Source organism: Heloderma suspectum, chromosome 4 (assembly GCF_057233095.1).
Source record: "Heloderma suspectum isolate Gila_16-S chromosome 4, 16-S_ref, whole genome shotgun sequence".
In the NCBI taxonomy this organism is placed as follows: Eukaryota; Metazoa; Chordata; class Lepidosauria; order Squamata; family Helodermatidae; genus Heloderma; species Heloderma suspectum.
In genome coordinates this window covers 235,189,746-235,212,710 of record NC_139461.1, presented here as the reverse complement: position 1 = coordinate 235,212,710, position 22,965 = coordinate 235,189,746, and the positions used below count along the sequence as shown (strand labels likewise).

The 22,965-nt window shown below is 42.8% G+C and overlaps 1 protein-coding gene across 3 annotated transcripts in view; it reads right to left on the bottom strand.

Moving 5' to 3' along the window:
- Positions 1-1,763: 1,763 nt before the first annotated feature.
- AKR1A1 (aldo-keto reductase family 1 member A1) overlaps positions 1,764-22,965 on the bottom strand; it is a 39,081-nt gene continuing 17,879 nt past the window's right edge. The window contains exons 3-9 of one of the 3 annotated variants that reach the window (XM_084852723.1): positions 19,071-19,190; positions 17,017-17,168; positions 14,559-14,754; positions 9,859-10,058; positions 8,757-8,829; positions 6,240-6,326; positions 1,764-2,725 (exon numbers count right to left, since the gene is read on the bottom strand). In XM_084852723.1, coding sequence (XP_084708849.1) covers positions 2,477-2,725; positions 6,240-6,326; positions 8,757-8,829; positions 9,859-10,058; positions 14,559-14,754; positions 17,017-17,168; positions 19,071-19,190 — 1,077 coding nt within the window. In that variant the 3' untranslated portion in view covers positions 1,764-2,476. Of the gene's footprint in view, positions 2,726-3,987; positions 4,165-6,239; positions 6,327-8,756; positions 8,830-9,858; positions 10,059-14,558; positions 14,755-17,016; positions 17,169-19,070; positions 19,191-22,965 lie in introns of those variants that run through there. The other 2 variants (XM_084852724.1, XM_084852725.1) reach the window with 2 other exon arrangements.

Genomic DNA, 22,965 nt, shown 5'->3' with positions numbered 1-22,965 from the left:
GTTGCCCTTCTTTGGAATTGGAATGTAAACTGACCTTTTCCAGTCTTGCGGCCATTGTTGAGTGTTCCAAATTTGTTGGCATATTGAATGCAGCACTTTAACAGCATCATCTTTTAGGATTTTAAATAGCTCAGCTGGAATACTGTCATCTCCGCTAGCTTTGTTGTTACTAATGCTTCCTAAGGCCCACTTGACTTCACTCTCGAGGATGTCCGGCTCAAGTTCAGTGACCGCACTATCATGGCTATCAGGGACATTCAGATCTTTTCTGTATAGTTCTTCTGTGTATTCTTGCCACCTCTTCTTAATCTCATCTGCTTCTGTTAGGTCCCTGCCGTCTTTGTCCTTTATCATGCCCGTCTTTGCACAAAACGTTCCCTTGAGATCTCCAATTTTCTTGAAGAGATCTCTAGTCTTTCCCATTCTGTTGTTTTCCTCGATTTCTTTGCATTGTTCATTTAAGAAGGCCTTCTTGTCTCTCCTTGCTATTCTCTGGAACTCTGCATTCAGTTGGATATATCTTCCCCTTTCTCCCTTGCTTTTCACTTCCCTTCTTTCGTGAGCTACTTGTAAAGCCTCATCAGACAGCCACTTTGCTTTCTTGCATTTCTTTTTCTTTGGGATGGATTTCGTTGCTGCCTCCTGAACAATGTTACGGACCTCCGTCCATAGTTCCTCAGGCACTCTATCAGGTCTAATCCCTTAAATCTATTCCTCACCTCCACTGTATATTCGTAAGGGATATGATTGAGGTCATACCGGAATGGTTTAGTGGTTTTCCCTATGTTCTTCAATTTAAGCTGAAATTTTGCAACAAGAAGCTCATGATCTGAGCCACAGTCAGCTCCAGGTTTTTTGTGTATGTGTTTGTAAATATTAAGCTATATTTATTTGCTGAAAAGGTATAGGTTTTGGATAATACTTAACGGAAGGTCCTTCAAACAGAAGACCCAGACAGCCAATAACTTTAAGAACAAATGCTAAAAATAGAATTGTAGCTTGTATTGTGATCTCCCAATTTCTATAGGATATGCCTGCTTTTAATTAAAACTGCTTGCTCAGGCTAATTATGGGTGTATCCAATGGTGTCCTTCTGCCAGTGGAATGAACACTGGTGACTAATTCTCCTTCCCCCTATGGCCCCCCAAATCCATTCCATAGGATTGGGAGACCCACTAGAGCAGATTGGGGGTGTGCGGGGGGGGGGGGGAGGGAAACTCCTGTTGTACAAGCAGAAGGCTACTTTCACCCTGTGTTCCTACCATAGCTATTAGAAAGCTCAGTGATAGCTCAGAAAAGCTCAGTGGCAGAGCATCTGTTTGCATGCAGGAAGTCCCAGGTTCAATTCCCAGCAGCTCCAGGTAGGGCTAGGAAATAATCCTGCCTGAAAACCTGGAAAGCTGCTGCCAGTCAGTGTCAACAATATTGGGCTAGATGGACCAAGGGTTTAACACAGTATAAGGCAGCTTCCTACGTTCCTAGAAAAGCTACCTTGTGAACACTGGCATGGATCTGCCACAAAAGGCTGGTGGCACAGTTTTCAATGTGCTCAAAATGATTACTGAAGAAAGTGATTATTCCCCCCCCCCTGCAAAAGCTGTCTCATCTTTGAGCTGCAAGCCCCAGGCAATTAAGCATGTTGCATAGAAGGTAATTAGGAATCCAGATAATTAAACAGTTAAGGTTGTTCAGTCGTTAAGTTGTGTCTAGTAAATGGTACCAATAGGGAAGATATGAAGTGAGTTCACAATGAACTTTAGGTAATCATTATCAAAATGTAATTGGCAAAGCAGTTAGGATAATAATCAAGGAGAGAATTGTGAATTATAAACTCATCACCAGAGATTTAAAGGATTATATGAGAAATGGAGAGATATCAAACTGTATTATTCAGGGTCAGAGGGAACTTAAAAGTTTTTGCTTATCAATTAATGAGCAAAAATATTTTGTAAGGTATAAACATTAAATCTGATATATAGATGTCTAGAAAAAATTATATTCTTAGGTTTAATTAGTAAACTTTGAGTAAGACGTCACTATGCCAAAGACATATATCAAAATGAATTGTATCTAACTTGAAAAGTGTATGTTTAAGTGTTTGTATGTGTGTTTTGATCATGAAAGGATCAAGCTAAATAACACTGCTGTCATAGCCTAAGCATAATTTCACTGACAGGAGATGCAAGGTTACACTTTTCTATTTTTTTAGTATCTACTCCACATACGTTACGCAATTTAAGTCCTGTTCCTTGCATTGGGTACTATGTTTCCAGTGAGGACTTTGGCCAAGGTTTGTGGAGAAAGATGCAGTAAGGTACAGTCAGGGCCAGAAATATTGGAACAAGGATAACTGTTTTGGCAGTTGGCCTCTGTACACCACCACATTGAAGTTGAAAGGAAACACACCCAGATGGGAGTGAAGTCAGGACTTTCAGCTGTAATTCAAGGGGTTTGACAAAAGTGGGGCACTAACCATTCAGGAAGTACAGCCAGTGGCATACACACACCCCCATCCTTGCTGGCTCATAAGTGATGGAATGAATGGCTGACAAGCAGCTGCATGGCCAGGTGTGGCCTGTTTCCTGGGTACCCCATGACCAATCAAGCAGATAAAAGACCTGGAGGTGGTTCTGAGTGTTACATTTGCATTTGGTAGCTGTTCACTGGAACTCCCAACATGAGGTCCAAAGAGGTGTCCATGCGAGTGAAGGAGGCCATCATTAGGCTGAGGAAACAAAATAAGCCCATCAGAGAGATAGCAAAAACAGTGGGAGTGGCCAATACAACAGTTTGGAACATCCTGAAAAAGAAGGAATTAACTGGCAAGCTCAGCAACAGCAAAAGGCCTGGAAGACCATGGAAGACAACTAAAGTGGATGACTGCAGAATTCTGCACACGGTGAAGAGGAACCCTTTCACAACTTCTAGCTAGGTCAAGAATGCTCTTGAGGAGATAAGCATGTCATTGTCAACATCTACAGTCAAGAGACAGCTTTATGAATGTAAATACAGAGGCTTCACAACAAGGTGCAAACCACTGGTAACGCTCAAGAACAGACAGGCCAGATTAGCCTTTGCCAGCAAACACCTAAAAGAGCCTGCCCAGTTCTGGAATAAGTTTCTTTGGACTGATGAAATCAAGATTAACTTGTACCAGAATGATGGGAAAAGTATGGAGAAGGAACAGCTCATGATCCAAAGCATACCACATCATCTGTCAAACATGGTGGAGGCAGTGTTATGGCATGGGCATGTATGGCTGCCACTGGAACCAGGTCACTGGTGTTTATTGATGACCTGAATGCTGATAAAAGCAGCAGGATGAATTCTGAAGTGTATATGGCTATACTTTCTGCTCAGATTCAGCTGAATGCTGCCAAACTGATAGGACGCCGCTTCATATTGCAGATGGATGATGACCCAAAACAGACAGCAAAAGCTACCCAAGAGTTTCTCCAGGCAAAGAAGTGGGATGTTCTTCAATGGCCAAATCAGTCACCTGATCTCAACCCAATAGAGCATGCTTTTTACTTACTGAAGACAAGACTGAAGGCAGAAAGACCCACAAACAAGCAGCAGCTGAAGGCAGCTGCAGTAAAGGCCTGGCAAAGCATCTTGAGGGAGGAAACTCGACATTTGGTCATGTCCATGGGTTCCAGACTTCAGGCAGCCATTGACTGCAAAGGATTTTCATCCAGGTAGTAAAGGCGATCCTTAAGTTTGAAATGATGTTGGTTTGTTCCATTACTTATGAGCCACCAACGATGGGTGTGTGTGTATGCCACTGGCTGTCCTTCCTGAATGGTTAGTGCCCCACTTTTGTCAAACCCCTCGAATTACAGACGAAAGTCCTGACTTCGCTCCCATCTGGGTGTGTTTCCTTTCAACTTTGATGTGGTGGTGTACAGAGGCCAACTGCCAAAACAGTTATCCTTGTTCCAATATTTCTGGCCCTGACTGTATGTGCTAATTAATACAGGTTAAGAATAAAATCCTACAGAAACAAAATATTTTATTTCGATTTTTAAAAATCATAATACATGATGGCAGTGGCAATCCTGAGTGGCGTTCTATCTTCCATCTTGTAAACTGCTAGAGTTAATAGGGTTCATTGAAGGGATAGAGGGGGTGTCCAGCATCCCTTGCTACCAGTTTGCCTCCCACCTGTGAAAGATAAGGAAACTATCAGTCAAAAGGAAGCACAATTGTTACTGTTATTCCAGGGAGGGAATGGCATTTCTCAGGCATATGTACATATCTACTGGCAAAACTGTCATCTGTATTCCTCTGGTAGCTTCTAGAAGTGACCACCTGTAGCAACAGGAATGGAGAGAGCAATCCTACAGTGACTGGGGGACATAGATATTTCAGTTTCCTGGCTCCAAGCTCAGACCAGGAAACCACACTCCTCACCCCCTCACAGCCAGCGTGGAAAGAATCGTGGTGGCTGCTGCTATGAGCTTGCATTTGACAGCTCACAGGGGTGAAACGGGGTGTTCCTGGGGGCAGGGAGGGAAGGAGACTGGGGACGTGGGGCTATGAGGTATCCCCAGTTGCCCCAGCCTCCTTGCCTCCTCCTTCTCGAAGCCTCTGCTAGACAGGCAAATTCACCCTCCTAGCTAAACTGCAGAATGGGAGGTGTGTTGCACCTTCCGCTCTGCACTGGGTACTCATAAGCCTCCAAGTTCCAGGGCACCCTTATAGTACCATGTTGGTTATATCAGTAAGGCAAAAACAGTAAATATTCCACTCCGTTCAGTACAATTTAGGCCTCTGGATGAAGCAGCATTGTTCCTATTTACTTGTTTAAGAGCAATAATAAAATTAGAGCTTGCAAACAAGAGCCCAATGAGAAAAGTAAACATTTTGAACATGGTGTTACATTTGATTAAAAAGTATTATGTTTATAGTGTAAATAGTACGGAAAGGAAGGAAAAAATTTAAAAAGCATTGAAGGAGACACACACATGCAAAAAGTGTATGAAAAAAGGGAAAACATGAGGCCTGGTGATAAGATCTTAAAGAGGATGGGAAGGAGGCTTGATGCTTTTATGGAAAGCCTTGGATAAAATCTAGGGTTCTTAAGGGTGCAATCCTATGCATGTTTAGACAGAGAAAAGGCCTGCAACTCCCAGCATTCCCCAGCCAGCCTTGGGAGTTGTAGGCCTTTTCTCTCGCTAAACGTGCATAGAATTGTGCCCTAAAATACTTAAAATAGATACTATAGTTTTCTTCAGTATCCAAAAAGCCACTAGAGGGCATGCAACACTAACAATACAGCCTGTACAGTGAGTGACACAAAAACAGATCAAAAACCTTTAAATTTGTCAATTTTCTCAGCTTAAAGGTTGCATTTCTGAAGTGAGTAAAAAACAAAACTAAACCCACAAAACTTTCCAAGGACAAAAAGGTCATTCTCATCATGCTTCTCTATCACAAAGGAAAATACCTGATCCTGCTTTCACATGGAAGCAAAATCCTCTACATCACAACCATATGTATCCTCACCTATTCAGCAAAATTAATACTTTCAGCCATCTTAAATTATTTTTGCACAGCCTAGTATTTTCTGAAGCTAAGCATTTGGTAGCAATACAAGAGTCATGTAGGAGGTGGCCTTCAAAACAACACAGGCTATTTATGCTTTGTTACATGAACAAAATGCAGCTGAAGAAATACTGGCTGCTCCATTTCTCCCCCTCACTCAAAACCAAAATGATTTCCAAAACTAAGTTCTGGGGCTACATGCAAGGACCACAACATTTTAAAACAGTTTATCACCTGGATCAGCCAAACTGCATGGAAAACAATCCTTACTCTGTGTATACTAAGCTGCTTACCAATATTGTGGCACTGACACCTATCATGGAGAAGTGAGTTTATGGTTGAAACCACACCACCCGCATCATATTTGAAGGGGTAGGCCAGATATTTCAACCAGAGTAGTGTGCCCCCCTGTATCCAACATCTATTTTGAAAATTAAATCAAATGCTGCACTGCTGCTAGCCAATAGCACTCACAACAGTTAATCAGAAAATAGCTTGTCAATTACGCAATGGGTTACAGTGTTCTTTGAGTAAGAGCAGCCAGAACAGGTTTGATACCAATTACCAAGAGAGGAATTCATAAAATTCCAGCTGAAGGGTAGAAAGTTGAACACACTCATAGAAGGCTTGTGATACAAAGCCTTAATTAGAATGAAAATGTCTTATATGAGCAACCAAGAGACAACATTTACCGTAACCATTGGCACAATGTATCGCCAGTTCTTATTTAGGCTCCCAATAGAGCTCATCTCTTCAGCTGTCAGGTGGAAGTCAAACACCTAAAACCAAAAGCAGACACTTTAATACTTATTCAGGTTTTGCTAATCTGTGAGTGCCCACCTTCAATGCACTCCTCTTATACAAATTTACATTCTACAAGAGACAGATAGTATAAGCATTTCCTTTAGTTATTGCTACCTACAGAAAATGTATCAGTTTTTGTCAACCAGTCAGCATGGTATATATGAAGTACTCTTCCTTTCCAGCCTCCTCTATGGACCAGAGAAGGCTAGGTGGAAATAAAGTTTGTTCCTTACTTATCTGTAAATCTCCATTCTCCTTGAGGAGCTGGACAACAGCTTGGACTACTGGGAACTAACTCCCTGAAGGATGATGGGAAGCAGCGTTAAGATTGATGACTTCCTCCCAAGGGAGGGCCTTCCTTGCAAGGCCAGTGTGTGTGAAAAAGATATTCATGGAATTCTGTTTAAAAAATGGATACAAACTTTGGAAACAAGACAAAACTGTTTATGCTGAACAACTAACAAGGGAAAACTGATATTAGCTTATAAGTGAGCCCTTTCAGCCAAATAATTTCTAGTAGACAGCCCTGTGGCCCATCAGCATGGAATACAGGGTAGGGCAAACAATCATTCTGCTTCTCAAGGAGATTTACAGCTAGGAATAGAGTGTTGGTTTCTCCCACAGGAGCAGAGCTAGTGGGATGTACAAAAGCCAAAGGCCCTAGGAGAGGGCCCATATTGTGGGCTGTGGGATTTACTTACACCCTGCAAAATCCTCCCCCTAAAAGGCAGGTTCAGAAGATTATTACCTCAGCCTTCCCCAACCTGGCACCCTCCAGATGTTTTGACTACAACTCCCATCAGCCCCAGCTAGTATAACCAATGGTTAAGCATGCTGGGAGTTGTAGTCCAAAAGATCTGGAGGGCGCCAGGTTGGGGAAGGCTGGTCTCCCTTCTAGTATCTAGTGAAAGTGTGGGCCAGTGACCATGTCGTGGCTTTAAAGATGCCTTCCATGGCCATATAGCCCCAGAAGGCTGCTGAGCCATAACCCTTATAACTGAATGGGTTATACTGTCAGGCATGCTACTTACTACAGGTAAGTAAACCACCCCGATAACATGGATTTTCAAAGCTGTTTTCTGTGATTATTTTGGAAAGATATGAACAGAACTTGTTTGCATAAAATCTTTTATATGCTCTACACAGAGTCTGAGTGCTCTTGCGATATCCAGAGGATGCTATGCTTTCTCTGTTAGATGTTTTAAGTCATGACACAGAGATGGAAAGGTCATCTCATGACCAAGGAAACAGTTCTGATTTTCATTGGGGAGTTCTTATTCAGGGCTCTCCAAAGTGCAGCTAGGCACCAGCTGACCATGGTAGGGGCAGAGAGGGAGAAATCCCACAGAATGGGCTTCTTCAGCAGGGCCAGCACTTCCCAGCTCAAAACCTCTCACCCTTGGTGGATGAGAGACTGGAGTGACCATTAATGATATACTCCTCATGGAGTAAGCTGTCCAGCTTGTCTCTTCACCTATCCTGCCTAACTTCATTAAGTAGGAAATGGGGAGGACGTGGAATTGCTGTTTAGTAGTTCTCATGCTCTCTTTTCAGAGGCTGTCTTTTCAGTCTCTCCTCTGGAAGTAAGTCATTGAACACATTCAACCCCCACCCCCAGTAAAAAACAAACAAACCCAAAACATTTGGAAGTATCTGCCTGAGCACTTTATGATATTGCCAAAAGGATTCCTGAGTGTACAGATCGGTCAGGATACATTGTAATAGCACCTGAAGAGCCATGCACCTGCTTATTAATACAAAAGAACATAATAATGGAACAGTTTTTCCAATAATGGTTTTTAGAAGGGGAGGTGCTGGTGGATAACAGATTTATTTTTGCCTGAGCTTTAAAGAAAAGCTTCGGGGGAAATATCAAAGAGGTTATGATGATCTCATTTAAATCCAAAAGGGAAGTGCAAGATTAAAACAGTGTTTGAACTGCAATTTTAAAAGAATACATTAACATGATGGCATATAGAAAGTCTGGGTCCTGTTGGAAACAAGAGATCAAAGCTGGAAAGGAAAATCTCTTTCAAGCACTGGAGGCAGATGGCAATGAATGCTCACGAGTGAGGGTCAGCTGTCGCAGACTGAACATGTAGATTGCAAGGACTGGATGTGCTAAACCAATACACTCCTGTCTCTAAAAATCAGAGCCAGACAAGCCTAGAAGTGCTGGTAACTTCCAATAGAAAAGGAGTTGATCAGCTACTACTACACATAAATTGGAAGAATAAGTGTGCATGCACTGACTCTAGCAAAACCATATAGCCACACCATTTGATGATGCATTACTTTACTTACACAATATTACTAAGATAAAAGACAATGCTGATGCCTTACTGCTGCCACCCAAAGCTGTCTGCTCTCTGCTTCTGGAAGGCCAGGCAGGTGGCCTCACTCACCTGGAGATTCTGAAGTATGCGTGCAGGGGTAACACTCTTGGGAATGACGATCACTTTGCGCTGCATCTGCCATCTGTTGTAAGAGTCAGAGGAGAAGTTGTGATTCTTCCACACAGCCTAAGCAAAATCCAAAATAGTCTATCCTGACAGGGAAATAGTAAATGCTACAGCCACTGCTGCCTTCCTCTACAGTTCTAGACTTTCATGGCTTCTAAGGCACCTTCAGGGCTCAGAGCTAGACAGAGACCTGGTTCGCATGCCATGGCAGCAATACCTCAGTTGTTTAACTTCGGAATTGCGGGGATGAGTGGAGTGTGCGAGGTATTTCCGCTTTTAATCAACAATCCAGGAGTGCCCCGTTCCTGCGTTGTTTCATGACATGCAAACCTGAAAACTTTGGGTTGTTCATGGGTGCAACAACCCAGAGTTAACCCAATGAACTCTGGGTTCTTTAACTCATAAACAACCCAGAGTTTCCACGTTTGCATGTCACAAAACAACCCAGGAATGGGCCATTCCTGGATTGTTAATTAAAAGTGGCAAACGCATAGGTTGCATGCTCTCCTTGTCCCCACAATTCCTGGGTGTAACAACCCAGGAATTGCCTCCATGATGTGTGAACCGGGTGACAGTGTTTCATACCAGCTCCTTTGAAAGAAACCTTAGAGAAGATGTTCAAAATTGATGGCCACTTTTTAAAATTTGACCCTACTTGGGCCTTATTAATGTCTGGGCAATATAGCCAACACTGATATCCTACAGTCCTCCCTCATTCTAACACCAGGTTCCCCTTTCTCACTTGGTGAACTTTCAGAGCCTTCAGTTCTCTACTCTTAAAAGGAGTTGAGACCATCTTGCAGGGTACTGAACCCACTTAACTCCCACAGCTCACCGTAACTGTTCAGCCCTTGCAGGATCAAAATCCTGCTGTATAAGAAATGGGAGATGGTTGAAAATGCTTTTTTGCCATTAAGAAACAAAATCAACACACACAACAAAGCAAGATATTAATCATGAATGCTCAGAGAAAGCAGTAGGGTCTGTCTATTTGCCCCAACGTCCCTTCAACATCCCCCTCTACCAAATGCTAACCCCTTACTACCTGAGGAGAATCTGAGCAGGAGATTTGCTATATTTTTCTGCCAGTTTCTTTATCCCAGGTTCTTCCAACAGTATTGGTTCATCTGGGTGCTTCCACATTCGGTCGGGTGAACCAAGAGGGCTGTAAGCAGTTACCACCAGCCCTCGCTGATGGCAGTGTGCTATCAGCTCATTCTGGGCTAGGTAAGGGTGACATTCCACCTGTTAAAAGCAATATATGGTTGTGAGCAGACTGCTACAAAAAAATAAAATCACAGTACAACAACAGTGGGGGTGCTTCCATATGGAGAGGTCCTAATGCTAACAGCCCAAAGGTACAGCTATTCCATCTTTTCTTAATGGATTTTCTGTGGTAAGAAAAAAGACAGAGGAAGTGGTGGGGAAACATGGGAGGGCTACGAGGGGAAGATGACGACATCTTGACCTCCTGTAAAATTCTGTAAATGAGGCAGGATGATGGTGTGATAAAAGTCTTGTCCGGAAGCACCCTGGATTTCAGAGAAACAAGCTTCAACTATTCACAATTACAAAAAGGTGGAGGCCACCATGGGCATTCCTACATGGCTTGTTTCTTGGTGGCAGATGTGCAGCTAGCCTTTGTTAACCACCCTGTGCCTGATCACAGCCTGCACCGCTCCCCCACCAGTGGTAAAGGGAGACAGGCATGGGCATTTCACATATGGCAAAAGCAACAGCAGAATGATGATCTCAAGCCACGTGTCTGCTCTTGGAGGAAAGCCTTCTTCCACTTGGAGGAAACCTCCCATTCCTAGCATTACAAAATCTAAAGCAGAAGTGTGGGGTGTGCTACGTCTTAGCAGCTCAGACGGGGTTGAACATCTTTCAGCCCAACAGCCAAATTCCATTCTGGAGAAGCTCTCAGGAACCACATTCAATTAGTGGGCAGAGACAAAGGCAAAAGGGGCAGGGTCAAAATACCAAAACCACCAGCATATTGTAGCTTAAAGCTCTTACTGACAGTAACTAAGCCTTAGAAGGGGGATTTCAGCCTTTAGAATGGAAACAAAACTGCACAAAAGCTGAGAAACCATAGAACAATCAGTGGTTGGGGGAAAGGGGGTGTAGCCATTGAGGCCCCAGGTGGAATGGATTTGGCCCACAGGCCTGAGGCTCTGCACCCTTGAGCTAAAAGATCAATCTGTGGGGAGGAAGGTGTGGCGTAAAACACGGGGCTGGATTAACGGAGTAGAATAACCTCACCCAGTGCCAGTTTTCTTAACTTCACCTTGCGGGGGCTGATAACATTTTCTGTACTACTTATGCTCTAGTTTATACTATAGGGGTGGGCAACCTCAGCTGGTCTGGCAGCCAATTCCACCCTCCGCCCCTGGAACCCAGTGAGGGTTGCACCTTCCCCAGAATTGCTGCTGTGCCGCCTCCAAGTTTGCCAGCAAAAATTTGGCCATTCAGGGGTGGCAGAAAAGACATGATTTAGCTATTAAAGAAGACACGCGAGGAGCACCATCTGAGGAGCACAATTTCAGTTTAAAACAGACGCACACTCCCCACACTCCACATTGAACAGCAAAATCACAGCTTTTTTTTTTTTTTTTTTTTACTACCACCACATATCTGAATTTCAGTGGAAAATTCAGCTGCACAGCAGCACATGCTATAAAAAAGGCCAAGGGAGACTGCATGTGGCCACAGGCCATGTGTTCTCCACCCCTGCTGTCCTACCTACAATCTGCTTATACTGCAGTTGCCCCGTATACTTAAAACAGTACTTTCTCTAGCACACATGGCATATGGATTGCACTCTATCTTGGACAGGATAATTTTGTACAACCAAACCATGAAACCTGGCAGAGGTAAAATAAAAACATAGGAGCCGTACTGGATCAGACCAAAGGCTTATCTAGTCCAGCATTCTGTTCCTACTACAGGAGCTAACCAGAAGCCCATGGGAAGCCCACAAGCAGGATATAAGGGCAATAACAGCCTCTTCCTTGGGTTCCCCTGCAACTGGTACAGAGAGGCACACTGCCTCTGATCCTGGAAGTAATATATAGCCATCACAAGTAGTAAGCATTGATAGCCTTATTCTCCATGAATTTGTCTGTCCTCCATGACTATCTCCTGAATGCTGAGCTATTTCTTTTGTGAAATAATGTGATCTTCCCCTCCCAGCTCAGACACCTGGTCTTAAGGATTCTTATTACCCCATAAAATGCATTTTATTACCAGACTTTCATTTGCAAATAACCTGTCTCACTGCATTCCTTAGAGGAAGTCATGCTGCATACAAACTGTTAGAAGATTTATTAGGAGAGGTTTTATTTTTACAAATATTTCTATTACAGAGGATCCTGTGAGCCAGTCAAAATCTGCAGTGAACCTGGAGCCTGACTCCCTCCTTTCCTTTAAGCGTCAGCATGGCCCTGGCCATTGGACAGCATGTTTGGCCTCCAAGAAAATAATGAATTAAAGGTTCCTGTGTGCCTAAAGTACTCACTTACAAGGGGGGGCATCTGTTACATCTCTACAGGATCCTCTGCCCTGAGCCTTGCCCCCTTTCCAATGAGCCACTGCTGTGAGTGGGTAATTCTGCCCCCTCTCAGCATTCAGTCCTGTTTGAACACTTGATCATGCCCAGCAAATTACCCATCTTCATAGCAGGCTGCCTATTGCTTCTCGGTTTCTGCTCTGAACCGGCCTCCTTCCAATCAAGAAGGACACCCAAGATCTAGATCAGAGTTAGATCTAGAGTTCCATGGAGTAGAGTTTCTCTCACAGGTGGTCCTGGGTCTCTCCCTTTCCCTATGCAGCTCCTAGTCCTACCCCCTACAAAAATCTGCTCCAGGGTGTTGGGGACTCTCCAGAACCACATGGGAAGTGAAGCAGGTTGCAGGGGAAATTGGTGAAAATTGCCTCCCCCAACTTCCATTTGTGGAAACTTCTTCTGGATCCAAGCCCCTTCTGTAAACCAAAGGAGCCCTGCTATGAATGGGAGTCTCCAACTCAGAGACTCATACAGAAACACAGGGGATTGGCTCGTCTGACAGAGGGCCATTCTTTCTTCTACACATAGTACAAACAAAGCTTTTTGGCTGAAAGACTGTGAGGTGTGGCTTTAATATGAATACAAAAACAAGAAACATACCTGCAGTGTCTGAAGGTTGGGAAAACATGAGGAAGCAAGCAAGGGTAAGTCTACCAAAACTAATCTGTACACAGATTAATTTTTAAATGATTCTTTTTTACAATGATCTGACATAATTCACATTTAATGAGTCAATAATAAGACAACCTCTTTAGTACACAAAACATTTCAGTGTCAATTTGGAGTGAATACATTTTGAACTCAGGACAGTTGTGGACCCTCCAAAGATCGCAATCAAGAATGTGAATCAAACAGTGTGATGAGTGTGCAACAAAAGCAAAAGAACAAAGTAAGAGCTACACTGAACTGAGCACTAGGAAGTTTGAAGCTAAGAAATCCAGTCTATAAGAGAAGCAAAGAACTACACCATGCCAGAGGCCAAGACAGGTGTTTAGGAGCAAAGAGCAATATAGATGGGAGCCAGGAGCATAAAAACTAAATCGGGAAGGATTTGAAAGCAGAGCAGAAGCTGCCAGAAGGAAAGAGTTAAGCTAGCAGCTCCACTTGCAAATAACATGGAACAAAGTCCAGGTTGAGGCTGATGACCTAAATGATCATATCCTTTTGATGAGAGATTTGCAAAAAAATGTACCACCTCTTTCCCGCCCCTGTAGAGTTAATGCCATCTTTAGGGGCCAATTCAGATGTGGGAAATGGGAGAGAGGTTCACCCTGACACTGCTTCAGGGTTGCAGCCCCACACAGCTGCTTTGAAGTAAATATAATAAACCACCAAAACAGAGGGAGATCCTAATCACATCTAATTTGCCCCTAAGCTACATAGTATGCATGCCAGAGACTCTTTCAATCACCACAGCTATCCTGGGATACATCCCAAATGATTTCTATCTATTTGTTATTAACAGCTAAACAAAGACACTACAATCCTAGAAGGCAAAAATCCAAAAAAATAGACTAGTGGCAGAAGGATATGCTTGACGTAGTGCTGAGAAAGCTGATGTTCTACAGAAGAGGTACCTGTGAGCCTTCAACAAGCTCTGTTAAGACAATCTGAAGGCCTATGAAGGTATTTTCCTTGAAGAGCAAAAGCACACCACCTCAATTTTCTTCCCAGTGGGTGTGGGTGTGCGAGCGCGCACGCGCGCATGCGCACACAGGTGACTAGATGTTATCAAATTAGTTAACAATACTTTTGTTCTAACTTCTGATGTGGGATGGGGAGGTTACTGGGCACACCGTCTGAGTGATGCTAGGGAGGGAAAGTTGGTCTTGGTGCATGCTTTTTTTTTCAAAGGAAAACCTTTATGAATAAACAGTTTATTTTTTAAAGCTACAAATCCCCATTGCTTAAACCGTGTTTTGTTTTGTTTTTTCAAAGAAGAAGGGCAAGTAAGCTTCCTGGTTAAATCCTGTGCATGAAACATTATAAGCCAGTTTGTACAAGACCCTCCATGTTATAAGGGCCAAAATGTTGCTGTAGTTCCCTGACACAGCCTTTCCTCTGCCCACCCACAACAGAAACTGAAACTGTCATCCTTATGGCCCACTTCCTCTCGCCCATCAAGGAATCATCAGCTCAGGAACCAACCTGCTGCCTTTCCCCTGCTGCTGCCTTACCTGTAGTACAGATGGCTTGACAGAAGCTATGCCAAGGATATCATCAATCTGATGGCTATTGAAGTTGGATAGCCCGATAGCCTTCACCAAACCTTTCTCCACTAGCTTCTCCATGGCTTTCCATGTTTCTTTGTAGTCAGTGTAGTCATAACGCATTGTGCCATCTGGATTTTTGGGGAAGAGGTTATCTCCCCGTCTATTATAAAATATTGATAGCAAACAGGTAACTAATACAATCTCTGTCCATAATATTAAACACACTAGAAGCACTACTAAGAGCTAATGCCCACTTCACATGATCTAATACAAAATAGACTCCATTTTCCTCACACTTTCTCATTCCCACTTAGTATATGTGCAACTGGTTTCTATGGAGTTATGAAATCAATTAGTTAGTAACTAAAACAAATCCCATACTATTATGAGCCATACAAAACAATGGCAGCCACTCTTGAATTATCACCCACCATTGAATTATCACTCTTGAATTATCACCCACCATGAGGGAAAAATAATTCCCAGGAGTTTGACAACAAAAAAGGACACATACAGGAAGTAGAAAGAAGGCAAAGCAACAAAGGAAGAGTACAGGCAGATAGCACAGAATTGCAGGGAAGGCGTCAGGAAGGCTAAAGCTGAGAACGAGCTGAGGTTAGCGAGGGATGCTAAAAGCAACAAAAAGGCTTTCTTCAACTATGTGCATAGTAAAAGACAGAGGAAAGAAATGGTGGTTCAGCTATTCAATAAGGATGGCAAAATGATTACAGATGACAAAGAAAAGGCAGATGTGCTCAATTCCTACTTTGGCTCAGTCTTCTCCCAAAAGAGGGTCTATGACCCCCCTGGCAAAGGCGAAGTACAGGCTGAAGGGGCAGGATTGCAGCTTGAGATCGACAGGCATATGGTCAAGGAACACCTAATTACTTTGAATGAGTTCAAATCACCAGGGCCAGATGAACTGCATTGTAACTGGCAGAAGAACTCCCAGAACCACTGTCTATTCTCTTTGAGAAATCATGGAGGACGGGTGAAGTGCCAGATGACTGGAGGAGGGCTAATGTTGTCCCTATCTTCAAAAAGGGTAAAAAGGAGGAACCTGGGAACTACAGACCAGTCAGTCCAACATCAATCCCTGGGAAAATACTGGAGCAGATTATAAAGCAATCCATCTGGAAGCACCTTGAAAACAATGCAGTGATTACTTGAAGCCAACATGGATTTGTCAAGAACAAATGCTGCCAGACGAATCTGATCTTGTTTTTTGATCACGTAACCTCCCTTGTGGACTGTGGGATTGCTGTAGACATCATATACCTCGACTTCAGCAAAGCTTTCGACAAAGTGCCCCATGATCTCCTGAGGAGCAAACTAGCTCAAAGTGGGCTAGATGAAACAATGATCCGGTGGATCCACAGTTGGCTACAGAATCGGACTCAAAGACTGCTTATCAATGGGATCTTCTCAAGCTGGGGAGAAGTAACGAGTGGGGTACCGCAAGCCTCAGTCCTGGGCCCAGTGCTCTTCAACGTTTTTATTAATGACTTGGAGGAGGTGGTGCGGGGAATGCTGATCAAATGTGCAGATGACACAAAATTGGGCGGGATAACTAATACTTTGGAAGACAGAAACAAATTCAAAGTGATCTTGATAGATTGGAGCACTGGGCAGAAAACAACAGAATGAAATTTAATAGGGATAAATGCCACATTCTGCACCTAGGAAAAAGAAACCAAATGCACAGTTACAAGATGGGGTATATGTGGCTCAACAACACTACAAGCGAGAAGGATCTTGGAATTGTTGTCAATCACAAGCTGAATATGAGCCAACAATGTGATGTGGCTGCAAAAAAGGCCAATGCTATTTTGGGCTGCATTCATAGAAGCATGGCTTCCAAATCCCAGGAAGTACTAGTTCCCCTCTACTCAGCACTGGTTAGGCCTCATCTGGAGTACTGTGTCCAGTTCTGGGCACCACATTTTAAGAAGGATGCAGACAAACTGGAGAGGGTTCAGAGGAGGGCAACAAAGATGATCAGGGGACTGGAAACAAAGCCCTATGAAGAGAGACTGAAAGAACTGGGCATGTTTAGCCTCGAGAAGAGAAGACTGAGGGGAGATATGATAGCGCTCTTCAAGCACTTGAAAAGTTGTCACAGAGAGGAAGGCCAGGATCTCTTCTCGATCCTCCCAGACTGCAGGACACGGAATAGGACGCGCACATGCTTTAAAAACAGAAGAGTGAATTTCAGGCGCCCAATAGTGGAGACAAAAAAAAAAAGTAGTGTCTGCTGCAAACTCAGGAAAAGAAGGGATGATAGAATTGGCTTGGCTCATCAGTCAACACATTTCCATCTGTGCAGATGGTCACAGACATCTGACCCTCCCACGCCTTCTACATTGCTGCTATACAGTTGCTATGGTTTCAGGATCCTAATTTCCTTCTTAATGACACTTACTCAAAGGCATGTGGCCAGTGCATGAGGTAAAGATCCAGGTAATCCAGCTTCAGATCTTGCAAGGACTTCTTTAAAGCTGGCTCCACATCTTCTGGGTGGTGCTTGGTATTCCATAGCTTTGATGTCACAAACAGCTCTTCCCTCTTAACAGGCTTTTAGAAAGAAGGAGGTAGGGATTCATAGTTCTGTTTTTTAAACATTCCTTTATACAAGTGAAGGCATCTGACCGAGCAGCAGCACTAATAAGGGCCATTTCTAAGTCACATGCTGCTCAATTCATCAAACTGCAGTATTCATGCATACATGGTTCCCCTTCTCTTCCCATTCCAGGCTGGTGAAGCACCCTTCTGGCTAAGGAGAGGTGTGGTGTTAAACATGGAACAGGAGAAGCTTCACTCCTGGCAAACTAGGGATCAGTTCTAAAAGTCTCATGCTGAGGCAGCACAGGCCTCTTAAGAGACTGTACAAAATGTTTGTACATGGCGAGTTGGTGGTTTCAAAGCTTTTTCAAGTGTAAAATCATAACCCAATGTCAACAGTAAATTTAGGGTGCAATTCTATGCATGTTTAGACAGAGAAAATTCCTGCAGTTCCCAGAGAGTTGTAGGACTTTATTCTGTCTAAATACACACAGGATTGCACTCTTAATAACATTTTCACTTTATAAGAAAACACAACTCCCTCAGCAAACCTCCACCCTTCTCCTAAGCATGCCTGTCATTTCCCCTTTCTTACCCATTCTATACACTCATCTTCATCATCATATACCCATTCTTTCAAACAAAAAATGAAGGGCAATAATCAAATTAGAGATTCAGACCCCAAGCTGCCAGGGACTCCCCTTCTCAGCACATTAAGAAGCTTATTTGTTCCTTCTCCCTGCCCCTTTAAGCCCCTTCCTTATTTGTACATCTCTAAAAAGTTCTCAGATCCATTCATCTCTCACATTTTTAAATGCTTCTTTCTCCCTTAGCTGCAAGTAGTACTTATTCAAACAGCCACCTATTCAACAGTTCCTATTGCAAGAGGAATCTTAGAATTCCAGTGCTGGAGGATTAGACATTTGGCTCTACATATCCAGCCCATGCATTCCAACTGTAGTTTCCATATACCCCAACTCAAAATTTGACACCTTAAAGAAAAAGCTAGTTTCAAGTCACTGTTTACGTTGCTACAGCTAAAGTGAACCTTTAGGACTGTGTTGCCCATCATCAGGAGTGAACATGTAGCCCACATTGTCACACTCAGGGCCTTGCCACAGGCAATTAAATTCACAGGCATTCCAGATCTCATTTCTTTAATAGGACATCTGTTTCTTATGGCTGCAAAGATACATTTGAAGATACAAAAACCATCCAAAACCCCCAGGGGACCGGGAACAAGAAAATAAGCAAAAATGCTCCCAGTTCAACAGTAAGAATGTCCAAGGAAACATTTGAAAGTATTTCAAGTATCATCTCAAGTTGCCCATATTTCAAAATAACTATATCGGAAAATGGCACAACGTGCAACGTATCAACTCTCTCTGCTTTGGTACCTAGCAAATAAATGACAATATGAAGATTACATAAACTGTATGCACATAGCATGAATGTTATGTGTGCTTCTCTAGTTCATACTTCTGATTTGTTTTCATTGCTGAAGTTGCTCATCCCTTGATTAGATGTTTTTATGCTGTCTCTGCTATGGGCACATGAAACTAAGTTTTATTTTCCGCTCCTAAAAGTAATTAGAGTACACTAGAGAAGCTTCATTTCCAGGACCAAAACAACAACTGCATTATCTTTTTAAAATGTGCCCTGTGAAAACCTTTGGAGCAACAAAAGGACAAATAGCTACAGCACGGCAGAATGTCAAGCCAACAGAGTCTGCAACACAGAACAGGCAGCAGGAAGTTGTTGCTTCTGATGCTGGTAGGTTTATATGGAGAGGTAATTATTCAAATTGCATTGTAAGCACAGCCAATCTGAAATAAACATGGACACGCACACATGCCTTTTTGCAATTAGTTTTCAGCATCAACCCATATACATTTCTGCTTAGTTTTTTTTTACCTTGTCAGACCCAACAGTCTCCTGGAAAGCTTCACCTATCTCCGCTTCATTGCTGTAAGCTGGAGCACAGTCAATGTGGCGATAGCCTACACTAAGGGCATACTTTACTGCCTCCTTCACCTAAAACAGAAAATAGAGAGATCGTCACATCAGAATGTGGGGAGGACTATTTTATTTTAGCTTAACATGCTATTCTGAATCTAGAACTAATGACAAAACAAACACCATAGATTCTTCACCTACTTCTGTCTGTATATGGTTGGGAAGTGTACAGATCCTCTGAGAGAAATAGGAGAGGCTTGATGGTGAACTGAGGAAGGAAGCCCACCTTAGGGCACCCAGATAGTTGAACAAGGAGATGACGTGGGGACTGACAAAGTTGCAGAGAGACCAATTAGCAGATTGGATGGGTAGCAGGCCTAGTGGTGCTTGTTGTCAATTCAGCCTCACTACCCACCATTCTTCCCTTACTTAGCAAGCCTTCTTAGATAAGCTGAAAGTCAGAATAAATGCCTGGAATAAAGTAAGCTTTGTATTATGGAATTGTATCTTTTATAGGGATATAATGGCTTGGATCCAAACGTGCTGTTACCTAAGCAGAAAACAAGGTGGGTTCCCCAATTTTTACTGATCCCCCTACCCACTGCAGCCTCCTGCACTACATCACACTGATCCAGGAGGTCCCACATTCTGCAGGAGCAGCTGTTTAGGGGGCACAGGGCTTTCTGATTGCAGAATGGCACCTTTGGATTCAAACCATTATGTCCACTTCTTGAAATATAGAACTGAACAGAAGTACTAGGCTGACATAGCAAGTTAGGAATTCCACTGCTCTTGAGCCCCAACACATATGTTAACCAGACAACAATTATTATATAAAGAATACCAGTCCATCCCTATAGAAAAGCTGGGAATAGGAGGGGGGAACCTCTGGAAAATGTGTAGAGCTTATTGGCTGAAGACTGATCTTTTCCTAAGGGGAAGAGAAACTGCATGCTAGGCTGTAACCAGTAACAATTCCAGGAGGAACCATGCCTGTTCAAGCCCCCCCCCCCCCCGCAGTATACTGATTTCAGCATCACCAGTATTTCTGAGGTTAAAGGTGAGTACTTAATTCTTAAATCTCAGTGCTATTTTAGATTTGGTGAGTAAGCACAAGGAAGAGGGCCTTTTCTGTGGTGGTGCCATGACTCTGGAATACCCTCCTAAGTGAAATGCAGCAGACTCCCTCTTTGTGTGTCCTTTGCCAGAAACTGAAGACATTTATTTCAACAGGGTTTATTGCTGCCAGTTTTAATGTATAAATGTGTCACATCTTTTACTCTTGATGGTGTTAGATTTTTATTTTTGTTTTTAAGTGTTTTGTTATTGCTTTTAGAACTGTATGTTGTCCTTGCAGTTTTATTGGTTATATTATATTGTTTTATGATTATGCTGGATGCCACCCTGGGTACTTTTAGTAGAAGACCAGAATATTGCTGCTGCTGCTACTTATTAACAACAACAACAACACAAATCAACTTGCTAATGAAACTGTGTCAGGTTTTGTTCCCCTCACACCAGCTTCCAATTCTGAAAAAAAGAAGAGTTTTTTGGACTGTAATTTGCCATATATGTCCTATGTGCAACCTGTTCCCTGCTGATGGGCTTTCAGTTTCCTTTTGGACAGCCATCAAAGTCAACTGTTTAAGAAATTCATCTAGGAAGAGATTGAGCACATATTACAATAGGAAGTCATCTCTAGGATCCAGATGTTTAGAGGCCAGATAAGACTCTCCGTGACTCACAAATAGCTTTCATAAAACAATACAAATTCTAAAAACCTCCTTGCAAAAAAGAAGCAGCAGCAGCAGCAAATAACTGCCATAAATGTAAAATGACAATGTGGCATTCTCTCTTAAGCTAACCGGCCAGACCTCAGTATTGGACTCCTCTTGCTGCCCCCAAGAAATTGTCCTTGCTTCTGATGGTTTCACCAGCTTGCTCGTCCTGATAGGCTGCTACAGGTTATAAGAATCAGGAAGAGGCTCTAACAAAAATCAGGAAGTAATTTAATAATCCAGGACAGAGCATGTTCCAGCTGCCAGTGAAACACACCCTGGACCAACTCCATATCTTGATTCCCAGAGCCTCCCCTAACTCCACCTTTGCCTCTGGACTTCCACTTTATTTCTACCACATTTCAATGCTCTCTGCTTTGAAATACTGTAATTTCTTGCCTATAAATCCAGCCAGCCTTGAATTTGAATCAAAAACTATACAAGTACTTTGGACTCTGGATTCAAATCCCTGCTCAGCCTCAAAGCTCAACAGGTGATTGAACCCACTCGTCAAGGTTGTTGTGAATATAAAATGCAGAGGGGATTCCAAGGGTGCTGCCATGAGCTCCGTGGAGGAAGGGTGAGATAAAAATGGAATATATCCGCCATCATCACCCCAAGACTAGGTCCATATGTCTTGGGAGACAGCACTGAACTGCATGCAGTTTTATAAATGGAAGAAATACACTTCCCCCTACCCTTTTACAGCCTGTTACTTTTCCACTTTAAGGCTATGTCTGTACCATAGCAATCCAACAATGACATTACTTAACTGACACCATGCAGATGCTACTACAGTAACTACTGTTTGGTTGCATATCAATACAGAGATAACATGTATGTGATTCTCAGCAAGGTAAGGATATCATACACACCCCACTGCCACATTTAATATTTTAAAATATTTTTATGCAGTTCTGAGAAAAACACAAAATTTTGAAAACACTACAGAAGCAATTCTAGAATAAATAATAAACCTACATGTTTCATCTCATAGAACTCTTGCATGCTTTGTTTGATAGAAGATAAAACCACAAAAGGGACACGAGAGCCTTTAGTTTATAGATTTGTTTATTTAAAAAAAGACCAGAGCCTCTACTGCCTGTAAAATTTAATTTCCTTTTGCTTATCAGGAACTTGGACAGTGGGTAAAGCAACTATGGCACAAAATGCTCTGATGTTATAAAAAGCCACCTGCACGAGAGATCGGTCTCTCTTAGTCATAATGATAAAGCAATTCCAGTTCCCTCACAAGAATACAAGATGGCAAGATCTTTCCCCCCTCCCTCCTAGGCATGACTTATGGTTGCCACTACTAGTGGGGAAGATGCCAGTGGGGAAGTTACTATAAACTAACTGTGAATGGTGGCTCAGCTTATGAAATTCTTCTTGCAACACATTTCAGGTTTCACAAGGCCTTGCTACCACAATAGAGAAATGAAAAGTGGCATGCGAGCACAGCCTTGTATTTAAGCAGCCTAGTAGCCATAGGGGACCAGGAATTGCATGTGTGTGAACGCAAGTAATTCCATGCAGGTGAGTGAGCAGGCTGACAAAGAAGGAACTGCATGCAGGCAAATGCATGGAATTCCACACAGGTGAATAAGCAGGATGGTGGAGGAGGGATGGAGTGCTCTATCCTCTGCACCAAACATAGAAACTGTGCAGTCTGCTGGAGGAGGGAAATCCCCGTCCTCTATGGCCAGCATAGAAATGCAACTCTCCATCCATCTTCTGTCAGCCCCCAGCAGACTAGTACTCTTTTTTCCCTGCAGGCTCATAGCTTTAGAGGGCTTATTTACAAGGCCCTGCTAGCCTTGCAGTTCTAACAGCAATTCTACTGAAGAATAAACCTGCAGGTGCCTTTAAAGCTTTAAATAACATTTTATTTCAATGAGTTGCTCAATCTTCACTGGTATCAATTTCTGCTAAGATGGAATGAAGACCAAGAGAACCAGGTGTGAGTGTCAGCAATTATTTAGGACTCCTAACCACTTAAAAAAAAAAATTACGCAAACATGTTTTATTATTATGCCTCCATATTCATGGATACAGAAGAGGGAGAGTCAGCAAAT